Genomic DNA, 12603 nt, shown 5'->3' with positions numbered 1-12603 from the left:
GAAGGTCAATGTCAATGTACAATGTCAATGTACAATGAATATAGATGGTACTGAGGATTTGCTCTCAAATGAAGAGACTTAAGTCTGAATGAAGTCTCCATTAGTTTTTATTTGGATCCAGATACAAAAGGTCAACACCTTGTTATTGGGCAAACACTCATACCAGAAAACTCTGAGCATGATTGTATTATCAAACATCAAACAGGAGGCAGTCTTCTCTGACTCATTAAATACATCCCTCCGGGACATTTGAGGTCATTTGGAAACATTTTTGCATTTGAAATATCTGTATGGATACAAGATCTAATATGAATGCAGATACCAGCACAAGGATCTAGATAAATTAAGTAGTAGGAGTAACTTAGATGGAGCCCAAATGGACAAAAAGAAATTTCTTGGCTGAAGTCAGGGTATTAGAAAGACTAACTCTCTAAAATATTTAATAGGAAAACAGGAATCGCTTTCTTTGTTTTTCAGGTTTTTTGACTTTTTACTTGAAAATAATTTTTTTATTTTTTATTTTTGGAAGTGTAGTTGACATACAACGTTACAGTAGTTTCAGGTATACATCACTCAGTGCTCATCATGACAACTGCACTTGACATCTGTCACCATACGTTACTGGACAGTTACTATATTCCCTACAGTGTACTTTGCATCTCCATGACTTTTCTAACTCGAAGTGTGTACCTGCAGAGAGAGAAGGAATCACTTCTAAGTTTAATGTATGTGCTACTTGGAGATTTTATTAGAAAAAGTCTAAAAACATTGGGTGGACCTAGAGTTTGCCCCTTGTGCTGTGGTCGTTTGGTTTGTGCCCCTCTTCCTGTGCCCCTCTGCCACTGACTTGGTCCAGACCGCTCTTCCTATTCGACTTAGAATGCTTCACGTGTACAACTCTGAAGCACGAGAGAAGACAAAAATGGCACAGCATAGTAACACTCCTCATTTGCTACAATTCAAGTGCCGGATTAAAAGGAGTTTTACAGAGCTGACCTCAAGTCTAATCTGGCCCTTTTCTGGTTTACCATGAATGTGATAGAACTCTCGTTATGGCATTCTACATTTAAAAATAAAAATAATAGTACTTTGCTCTTTAGGCGCTTGAGGAGGGTAATTGTTTATGACAGGCAGGCCCGCTCCTTCAGGTATGGCTTCTACATGTCTGCCATTTCAGTGATTTCCTAAAATAGTTGGAACAGGCAGTTTCCTCGCTGGAGGGCAAAATGCTAGCAAGGAGAGACTGGACTGACCGGACAAGGGAAAAAAAGGTACTTAACAAGGCTTTCTCCGTATGTGGGTTCGGTCGATATTAACATGTTGTTCCCTTCTTTCCTGTATTTAATTTTATTTTAATTTCCTCCAGAGATCAAAAATAGCAGTGTATGAAAAGATGTGGACCTACATGCGATCGGCAGAGCCGTCCGTGTTCACGAGGACTACAGCTGAGGGAGTGGCTCGTGTCCGCAAATCCAAGGGCAAATTTGCGTTCCTCCTGGAGTCCACTATGAACGAGTACATTGAGCAGCGAAAGCCGTGTGACACGATGAAAGTGGGAGGAAATCTGGATTCGAAAGGCTATGGAGTAGCAACGCCCAAGGGTTCCTCATTAAGGTGGGTGGGATAGTATAACAATAGAACATGTGTTGTTATAGTATTCCACCTTCCCTGATGTCCCCGACAGACGTGTTTGGTTTTGTGTGTGAACGTGGCATGTCCGTCCGTTTTCTTTTCCTCCATTTCATACGTTTTGATCAACAGTCAGGTAATTTTTTTTTTTTAATTTTGGAATAATTAATCACAGTTGACATGTATATCTTTTAAGGCCATATAAAAACCAAACTGGTTGAACACTAGCTGCTTCCAGTGGGCCGAAAACGTGGGTAGCCGCACTTCTGTGTCTCATCAACTTTGTCTGGTCACTAAAATCTGCGCTCTCATTTTGTCAGTTAACAATTCTACATTTTTCTCATTATTTTTCCGCACTCTGCCTGCCCTCTAGTTTCTGAGTAAGAGAAAACCAACCTTTTCCTAACAAACCACTTTTTTTTTCTTCTCCATTTCAGTGTTTCGTTTTTCACGGCATCATTATATTTCAGATCCCCGTGAGGTTGTATGGGTGCTAACTCTGTAACCGCATCTGTTTATAGATGCTTTCGCTATCGGCCAGAAAGCTGGGCTCTGACTCTATGGTGCTTACTCTAGTCACACTCTTGCCCATTGCAAAGGGAGTGTGGCCTAAGTAAGATCCGTAAAATCAGACCTGACGACAATGTAGAATTGCTCACACAGAGACCCCTGTAGTGTGAGTCATGAGCAAAGCATCACACATGTGGATTAATATCATCATCATTGTGGTATTAATCCACATGTGTTAAAGATGAGACTTTCATTCTGAAGGAAATGTTGGTAAAACCTGCCCTTTTTACCCTTTTGGTCCTGGACATAGAGGATTCACATGTTTATGCCCAGGAGGCAGAATTTCCTCTTTTCCTTAAGCAATTAAAGGCTGCTGTTGAATCGTTGGGGCTAGAGCAAAGCCGGAGTCAGAAATGACAACTGACAAATTACTCTGGTCTCAGTGCTGCTTAGGAGAGATTCGTACAAAGCACAGATTCAAGAAGAAGTCAGAATCTTTGCTAAAGGACTTAACCACGAACCTGGTGTTGAAAAATGATGTCTCTGGTAAGCCCTTGAAACGTGAAAATAATGAGACCTGAGCCCAGTAGGAATGAAAACAATATAAAAATTACATGATTGTTTTCATTGGTTTGACAAGGGAACTGCAGCGTGCTTTGGATGTGTGTCTTGGGAGGGGTGGGTGGGGGTAACACAGATAGAGGAAACAAATGCTAGTCCTGGGAAGGTTGTATTAAACCAGTATTTTGTGTTTGCAAGCAACACCGTGATAACTAGTGAGGGCTTTCATGGTATGTCCAAAGGGACAGTTCTCAAAGGAGAGAGAACAGAAATTAGCCAGTCGAGTCCAATTTGGGTGTGGACTCTGGCCATTGTGAAGTCAGGCGCATTTGGACATCCCTCCCGCCCACATGAAACTGGAGAAATGTTTAGGGAGAAAGCCAAACAAATAAATTACCCACGATCAGACTCTCCCCCAACATATTTCAACCACTCAGAAACCTAAACTGGCTTCAGGGTATTCGGTCTTGGAGGGTATATTTTGCATGATGCGGTGTAAAAATCTGTGATGGCAGGGAAGCCGCGTAGCAAAGAAATCGCTCCTGAAAGAAGTACCAGCTCTCAAAGCAGTAACATAAGTAACGTAAGAGAAATAGACGGGGAGACGGCAGCGGTGGTTGATACATACGTCAGTGTTCAGACCACTGATCACATTCACCGGATGTCGCTTTTTCTTAATTAATTCTCTGTGGGTGTAGCTGCCTTGTCCTCTGTCTTGTGTCTGCTGATAAAGTCAAGTTCCAAGGACTGCATTTGGCCCTCAGATACGGGTGCGCCTGACTCCCATTGATGGCAAGAGAGAGACCCCCCTTAAATGTGCCACTTTGTCAAATCCACACTACGGGGATTGTGTGGGGACGAGCTCAAGGCCTTCGTCTGTCTGGAACTGTATAATCATCAGCTATTGGCTTCCCCCGCCTTTTCCTGTCCTTCCCTGGATCTTGTTAATGAGTCAATTGTTAGACCCCACTTCCTGGATGGAGAGTTTCTTTATGCACTTTGTTTTATCTGCGCCACAATTTCCTGAGCAAGCTGGCCCCTGCATGCCAAAACCACAGGCATTCTGTCCTGTCTTGGCGAACACTGGAAGGGCACTGAGGGCTACCCAGCATGCACCTCACCCCTCACCTCCTCACTGCCCCACTCCCAGCCCTGCTACACGGGAACGGTGGGGAGAGGGGTTACGGGGCGGGGGGGGGGGGGGGGAGGGTGTCATTAGGCTTACATTATCATTCTTATTCCATTAGGATCCTTGTGTTTGAACAGAGGCAAACTAATAAAGAGATGGACTGATAGTCCCCCTCTGTATGAATGATTTAGTTTGTAGAATCAAATCCAAAAGAATTTGAATTTGAATTTATTCAAGATCCAGAAGGCACACCTGTATCAAGAGTGTCTTTGAAACCTTTCTGCCTTATTTGTTTTCCGATAGGTTCTATTTTTTTTTTTTTTTTAAGTGTTTAGGTTAATACTTCTGGATACAGTGAGACTTGTCTGTTTCATTGTCATTAGTTACAAGTTTCACAAACTCTGCTGTTGTGGTTCATAGGGCAACATGAGACTTTAAGAACAGGAAAACTAGTCTTCTGTGTCAGAATGCAGACAAACAGCTAACGATCTTATGTTGGGAGTCTCACATTTCCAAACCTGGCTGTTTGGTCCCAATGCTTCAGAATAAATGTCACAGAAAAGAGGAAGAGTATCGTATAGAATCATGATGGAAAGCCAGGGCTTGGGTCTTTAGACTTTAAAACAAATGCAGTCAGGATCCTTACAGAGACCGCTTCTGTCTGGGATAGAAAATATTTCAGCAGGGATGACCAGCACCCGTCTTTACACTAGAGAATAACACCCGGAGGTTCCTCTTTGTTCAAAGAGACTTTATGCCAGACTCTGTTTGCTGGGTTTACAGATAGCTTTCAGTGACAGAAGGCCAGTAGCTATGCTCAGAGGTTGTTGGGATTATTGGACGTTGACATAGATTCATTGAGTTTTAGGTCCTAGGAGGATGCTAGGGCTACTGATGCTGTTGAATGTGGCATCTATGGATCCTGCTATAATAAAAGGAAGCAATTACAGCAAATAAACTAGAAATACTGACCAGCGGAAGAACTTAAATCTCCCTGGCATAGTTACTTGTTTTCCAAAGTCATCTTCTAAAGAAGACTTTGAGTTCTCATTGTGAGAGAAGAGGACAAAACCTCCTGTCGTATCTTATCAACCCCGTCTAATCCCCACCCCCCGATACTTGTCTTGAGTCTTCTTTTCACGTGAACAGTGCTACTTTTACTACTGTCCACATCCTGGTCTTCCTTCTCATTCCCTCTCCAGTACCTTTCGCAACCAGAAACAATTGCAAACATTCCTCTGGCTGGGAAATGTTTCAAGGTTGTCTTAAAAGACATGCTGTAGACAGCACTGCAGTGAAATCTGTAGTTTAGATAAAAGGGGCACTATGTTTACCTTGACTTTACCGTCAGTACAATCAGCTTTACCCTACAGTAGATACCTGCCATCCTGCAGTTATTTATTGCATAGTAAAGTTACATACTTTGCTACCAAAATACTGTCTTTTCTATTATGTCTATATTACACTAGTTGCTATACTCTTGACTTTACTGTGCAATAAGCAGAACTGATCAATGTTGTTTAGAGCAAATAATAACTTAGTTAATACAGATTTACTGGCTGCTAAATAGCTGTCAGATGAGAATACCCCTTCTAAAGATACACGTGGTATCTAGTATCTCTAGGGAGCATAGCAATGGATCACATCTGAAGACTGTCCCTGGCCAAGTATATAAGAAGTTACATACTTGACCCTAATGTTTGAAGCCAAGTTAAAAACAAAAAACAACAAAACGAGTCTCCTAGCTTTTATTATTCAGCAGTGATAATTGTCATTCAAATTCTGCCTTCTCTAAAAATGTTGGCAAGACTATGTCTAAAATAAGACAAATGCTCTGTCACCCCCCCCCACCCCACGCGCGCGCGCGCACACACACACACACACACACACACACACACACACACACACGATGTTTTGAAACAAAACTGTTCCAAAAGAACTTGATCAGTAACTGAAGTCTTGACAAACAGAAGGCTCAGTTGGATCTGCTGACGTCCACTTGCAGGAACCCATGGCAACAGGAGCGAAACCTTTGAAACGGAGCACATGGTGCTTAGTTTACAACAGGCGCTCAGGGCCCCAGAGCAATGGCGTGGCCAGAGGGAAAGTGCTAAGAAAGGGAATCAGAACAACACATCTTTCACTGGACTTTTTCTTTCAGTATTTAACACCATCCCCAGCCTCACAGGACATTTGGCCCAAGTCTAGTTCTGTGTCAGGGTCGGCAGAGTTCTGTGTAGGCCAAATCGTTCCTTCCACTTCAAAGGATTCTTTAGGGCCGATGTATTAAACTTAATATTCAAATCCATGTGTGAGAAAACGTATTATCCCTAAGGAACTACTTTCTTATGGAGGATTGATGATACGTGTTTATTCATCCATTTAAGTCTACGTGGAAGGTTTAGAAACAAAGGGTTTGCTGCATGTTGTGCGTGAAAATAAAGCTGATGTCTGTTTTTGGTGTTAGTAACAAGTCAACCATTAGTACTTAATGTGGGCATTAGAAAACCTTAAAAGTACAGAAAGTTAAAGCTGAGAGCTAGTATGCCTAGGCAGTGCTTGGCCTCAAGTGAATAAACTTTTCACGTGTTTTCCAGAAATGAGTTGCAGCAGATTGATACACAGTTTTGTTTTTTTTTTTAATTTTATCTTTTTTGGAAAGAGATGTTTTTGTTTATGAATAGCCTTCATTTCTCTTGGTGCCATATGAAAAGAGGCTATAGGTAGCTTAGTTTTGGATATCCCACCATGATTGGGAACATAGTCTGTTGGACTAGGGATTAGAACACACACACACACACACACACACACGAGTACACAGATCCCCTGGTCGTGATCTGCTTAATCAGTTACCCAGTTGGCTACCAGAGATGCTGGTGTTTACTGGGGGGACCAAGTATTTTGCCCTCACCAACTAAGATGTGCATGGTAAATGTATCAATGCTGCATGCCTCCATGCCGGGGAAAATGATCCCCTTTAGAATCCATAGGCCCGTCCTCCCTTCCCTTCTAGGTGGTGAGTCCTGAAGGAAAACAGAAAACTTTCCACTGCCATTTGAAATTCTACACTTTTCATTCTTGCCTACGATTAAAAGATGCTTCAAATTATAGCTGCCCATGAAGAAGAAAAAAAAAAAATGTTGCATTTGTCTGCATTTCTTGAAGATTCAGCAGGCATTATACATGGTTTCCATTCTTCCCACTGTGAAAAGCGGCCAATGCTAATGATTTGCCTACATGTATTTGCCAGTTCAGTCAACAGATGGTCACTGGGTTCCAACTGAGAATTTGCCAGCTGGTGTTCAGCCTTGTGACTGCAGTAGGTGAAAGCACATTGCAAAGTTTCTAAATTCAGGGTTTTGCTGTGCACTCTCACTCACCATCACACTTAGAAGCCGGCCTTGAATCCCTTGCCTCAGAAACTGGGTAAGTTGTGGCCATTTTAGTTTCTAGCACTTCAAAGAGGATGCCAGTTAACGAGATAAAAATGCCATAAAACAGGTTCAACAGCTCAAGCCTTCACGGCCTGATCTGAGGAGAGACCTAAGGCTGGACCTCAATTCTGACAGTTCCAGGGAAAGCCAGAATTTCCAAACTGTCGTTCGTTAGTCCCACACAATTGCCTTATGAGCAAATTCTGTAAAGGTAGGGAGTCTGCGGAAAGGATACCTGTTTCCCATACAATTCAAATTGTGGTAACATGCAGTTAATGTGAGTGCCGAGCCCATGGCCAGCCAGGTCGGGTAGCCTCAACCTACAGGTTTGAGTGTGCTTAGGAGACACAACGTGGCGCCTGAGACCAAGGTTCGTGATCTGATGTGTAATAAACGTGCGGTAGATGAACCTACCCTTACACCAGTAGCGTATTGAAGTGTTTTCCTCTTGGTGGGTGTCTCGTAGCCAGTCAGGTTCCACATTATGTCATCGTGATGCAGAGCAGCTCCCAGAAACAATGGCAGCGCTAAGGACTCAGGTTAAAAGGGGGACACAGAGCGTCAGGAAGAAGTGCCTGAGGGCTCTGCGTGTTTGGACGCCCTGTTGTGCGGCCCTGGTTGGAAGCCCACGTGTGGGTTCTCCAGAGCCAAAGCTAAAAACACCAGGTCTGGAGAAAAGACACATCCCCTGGGGGCATTGGCAATGCCAAGATCTAGAACGAGGCCCAACCAAGATACCTAAATAAGGAGTTAAAGGCCACGTAGTCAAAGCAAAGAATTGAAAACAATGTCCAACACAGAAGGTTTGGGGGTAGGGGGTAGGGATGGAAGGACAATCTGTGGAACCAGGAATTCTGGAGCTGGGAAGAGAGCAAGGGCAGCAGCTGCGAGTGTACCTGGATGGGCCGCTGGTGTTTTTATATTGAATCACACGTATTGGTGTGGTCCAGTGCGTGGACTTGCCCACACTGCAAGTCTCGGCCACAGGACCAATGCCCTGTGTGACACTTGTCTCTGCCGTGCGTACTGCAGCTTCTGCCCCACGCTACACAGCTACTCTTTGGCCCTGTCTATGCTCAGTTATCAAAGAAAAGGTATCAGATTACTGTTCTTCCCTAGAAGACCTCAGGCTGTAGGACCACGACTTGTCTAGATGGTAAATGCCCTTGACGTTTACGGAGTAGGAGCCGTTCTCAGAACAGCACCAAGATCAAGCGGTAGGGTTGCTTTATTATTATTGTTGTTGTTGTTTTTGCTTTCAGTGCACTGTTTGTGTAGGATTCTCTTCTCCAGACTTAACCTTCCTACAGGAAAGGATACAAGGAGGTCCAGCACAAGCTGCTGCAGAGGAAGGAGCCATTAAAGTTCTCAGAGAGACCACAACTCCTTGTACTCGGAGAGGGGAGAAGCATTATAGCGATGCTGTGGTACATTCCTCCCCTTACTGTCCCAAGTCCCTCGTACCTGAGGGCGTGGAGGTGGGCGGGGGGGGGGGGGACTGTGGAAGAGAGGGAAGAGGGGCTCTTTATGCTTGCAGTGATTAGACATGTAAAGAACATTTTAGACGTGCCCATGTGCACACACACACACACAGGACCTTGGAGGGAGAATGGCAATCAGATTTACCCTAAAACCCCACAATATCTCTAATAAACTAAAAATAGATCTCACTTTATTGTGGAGATGTAATGTACTCCTAGATGCAGAGTTCTATACAAAGCTGTTTTAATGCAGTTTTATACGAACGATAAACATCCACTTAGTACATCTTAAGTAAATAATGGCTTTCCGTAAAAATGAAAATGTACCCATAGCATATGGGAAAGCAGCCATCCGCAAGTTTAGACATTATTGTCTTCCTTTTGTCTCTAAAGATAGTATCAGCCAAGATGAGGTGGGTTTACAATTCATACTTAAGAAAGGGGGATATAAAATAGCTTGGCCATGATTTGGAATGAGCTGGAAAATAGTAAAGACCTTGGTTTAAAATTATGTTCTGTTTTAACTTAGCTAGGAATAAGAAACTGTGGCTCGTTTGTTTTAACGTTTGTCCCCCTCACCCAATTCAGTCCTGCACTCTTGCTTTAAGAATGAAATAACATACATTTGAGATAACTTTGCTACAAACACCACACACATCTGGCAACATCTGAATAGAAAATGACTCTGCGAGCCACCTAGCCCTGGCCCCAAGCCTTCTCTGGAACAGCACTGTATTCGTGATGAGAATATTTTGTAAATAATAATAGTACTGACAGAAGTTAGAAATACTGTCTATGTATTGTTAATCCTCCTTAATATCAGAAAAATCTGTTTCGTGGTTGAAAGTAGTTTATTTTAAATGGATAGATTCCATACGCTCTGAAAACCTTAAAAAATCATTGTTTGGACTCATCCACAGAATGAGATATACTTTCTTTTTTTAATTTATTTTTTATTTGTTTTAAGTTTATTTATTTTGAGACAGAGACAGAGAGAGTGAGCAGGGCAGGGGAAGAGGGAGAGAGCAACAGAGAAATCCCAAGCAGGCTCCATGCTGTGAGCACATAGCCCGATGAGGGACTTGAACCTACAGACCGTGAGATTAGGGCCTCAGCTGAAACCAAAAGTCAGACGCCTAACCGACCGAACCACCCAGGTGCCCCGATAAACTTTCAAAAACCTTATGAAATTATTTCAGTATGTTCTTTTAGTATCACACAACTCAACAATGAAGAAAAGTTAAAGGCATAAAAATAATCCTAAGTGTCAATTCTGCCTTTCAAAGTTTATAATACCAGGATGTGAGAGAAATACATCATTTTAAATACCACCAACCATGCAAAGTCATATCACATGTTGAAATAAACTAGACTTTCTGTAGCTTACTTTTTTTTCTGGGGTACAGTGAAGAAACTGACACACACATAATTTTTCACAGAAATGTTATTCCCTCTGTTTTCTCTACGTGTTCAGTCTTTGGGACTTAGCCAAAATAAGAATTAAGTTGGAGTCAGTTAAACCAATGTGACGCAAACAGCTCTCTACTTTCAAAGAAAGTAGGGGCATATGGACCCCTCTCCATTGTCACTTCACCATACAGAAGATTGCATAGACGGTCAAGAACTACCCATAAGGCCTCTGCTCTTACAGAATTCAGGTTGTGACCTCTTTGAGGCTGACAGATATGCAGCTTCTGAACGTACTTCTTAAGATGGCAACATGCCAGAATCCTGTTCGTAACTAGGAGAAGCCCTCATCAGATACCCAGCCCCGATTCTCCTTCCTGTCTTTTCAGGCATTTTCAGCTAAGACCACAATATTTCACAAAGGCATTATCAGCAAGTATGGCTGCTCTACATTGCTAGTGCCTTTAGCACGCAAAGTAAATTTTTTTCAAAAAGGCACGAGAAATAGAAAATGTAGAATGAAACCAAGTATCCAGAGCCCTAAGTCAGCACCCTAATCTTTTAGCTTCTGTTTGAGGCTAGCCGGAGGTCAACAGAAGTCAACGGATCCAGCAAGAGCTGGCCTCAGTGGTCTCCCAGCGTAAAAAGCAAAGGGTGAAGGCTTCAAAAAAAAAAAAAAAAAGTTGCTTTCTATTAAATGATCTAGCAATGATAGTATCATTTAGGGCAAAGACTCAGTTAATACACCATCTAATTAATGTTCTTTTTAGTTTGTTCACTTTTAAGAGCTGATGTTCAAGTTTGGCTTAATGACGGAACTCTCAACATTACCAAGCAGGATACTTCTTAAGTGAGACAGTAATAGTTACAGTGCAGCACGAGAGCTTTCAAAGCACTTTATTTCACTTGCTCCTTCTCACCCTCTTATGATGTCATTCTGTTCCATGGGAAGACTCTGTAAATTGGGAGACGTTAAGTGACTTGCCCACTGTCCCACAGCTGCAATTAGAACTGAGCTCTTCTGACTCTCTCCAGTGCTCTTACAGGGAAAAGAACAAAAGAGAACTTTTTAACATAAATACAGTTTACGCTGAAAACTTGCTCAGCAGTTTCTGTGATTCTTCCGTGTTTCGGTTTCAACAGCATCCATAATCTCAAGGCGTATTGAGAATACCCACAAAGAGCTCAAGAAACCGTTTAACTTATATCAAGAACTAAACAAACGCTGGTTCAGTGGAAGACATTGCACAGAGGTAGATTTCAGGTCAACCAGGATCTCACAACAATTAAAACTGGTCCAAAGATGGGAGGAAATTGGCTAAGATCCCGAAGTCGCTCAAGTCAAAGAGCTTCTCACGTCTCTGAGGGACTGTGCTGGGACATCTGAGTCCCCTTCCCAGCTTGAGAGTCTGAGAATCTGTGTCACGCAGTGGACTATCTTTAGCAGAACAACTGGCGAATTCCCTTACACCTCTTTGAAGTTGCAGACACTTAATAAGACTGGGGAGAAATTCATTCCCAGAACCTCAATAGAATCTCATCTGGTTTGGGGATCAAATAAGTCACTTCTTTGATAAACAGCTGCTTCTGTAGCATTCTGTCTACACTGTGAATAGAAAGGTATTTAGGGAAAGCACTTCTCCTTAAGAAGCACAGAGCTAGAGATAGACACAGGTCCTGTCTGTCTCTATATACAGACTTTTAAAATTATATACTGACGTCAAACTTTTGGCAAGGTACAAATCTGACAAAATTCACTGGATTATAAAAGGGGGAATAAAACAGCAAAAGTGAGACACATGTAGCTTGGATTTTGGATTTTTTTTTTTTTTTTAAGAACAAAACGTGTGCTTCCATATCTAGATATGATGAAAACTGACCCAGGTAATATGGTATCCCACGGTGTTTTAATATGTAGTACTTGAGAGGGTGCTTTCTAACGGCACCCTAATAACACCAACAAGGTCAATGGTACTTAATTTCCTTTTGGCCTCATCACAAGTAGCCATCAGTTTATTCTGAAGCATGAAGGCTGCACAACCAGTGGAACTTTATCCAATCCATGCAGTGTCCCCAGAGTTGTTCTTACTCAGAAATTTTCACATCATTTCAGAATCTAAAGATACGTCCTTCCAATGTCGTTTAGGTGACTTCCATGGATGAAGTATGTGTTTTATAAAAAGACAGTTTACTGGGTTTTTTTCCAGTTATAACACAGCCTTACAATTTCCAAAAGCACTGTTCCGGGGGGGGGGGGGGCAATTCCCTATTTCTGTGTATATTCTTGGGAATCTATAGAGTTTAGTGGATAAAAGGCTGGTTTGTCAAAATAGCCATTTTTAGAATTTTCTTAATATAACGAATGAACATACAGTTCCCAAAGAAGAACATGAGGAAAAACATGTATGCTTATAGAGGGAAGTTTGACTATGCCACATTCACATCCTGTAAC

The 12603-nt window shown here is 42.3% G+C and overlaps 1 protein-coding gene across 12 annotated transcripts in view; it reads left to right on the top strand.

Annotated features, from left to right (window-relative positions):
• The window catches only part of GRIA4 (glutamate ionotropic receptor AMPA type subunit 4), a 399366-nt gene that overhangs the window by 358187 nt on the left and 28576 nt on the right, over positions 1-12603 (top strand). For all 12 annotated transcript variants that reach the window (XR_015241385.1, XR_015241384.1, XM_086679252.1 and 9 more), the window contains one exon: positions 1367-1614. Coding sequence is in view for 10 of the 12 variants with exons in the window: in XM_086679252.1 (XP_086535378.1) it covers positions 1367-1614 (248 nt within the window). In the remaining 2 variants the exon portion in view is untranslated. The remainder of the gene's footprint in view (positions 1-1366; positions 1615-12603) is intronic.

Source organism: Puma concolor, chromosome D1 (genome assembly GCF_028749965.1).
Source record: "Puma concolor isolate L17-30 chromosome D1, mPumCon1.1.hap2, whole genome shotgun sequence".
NCBI classification, from domain to species: Eukaryota; Metazoa; Chordata; class Mammalia; order Carnivora; family Felidae; genus Puma; species Puma concolor.
The sequence above is the reverse complement of the archived record's forward strand: the minus strand, read 5'-3'. Positions and strand labels throughout refer to the sequence as shown.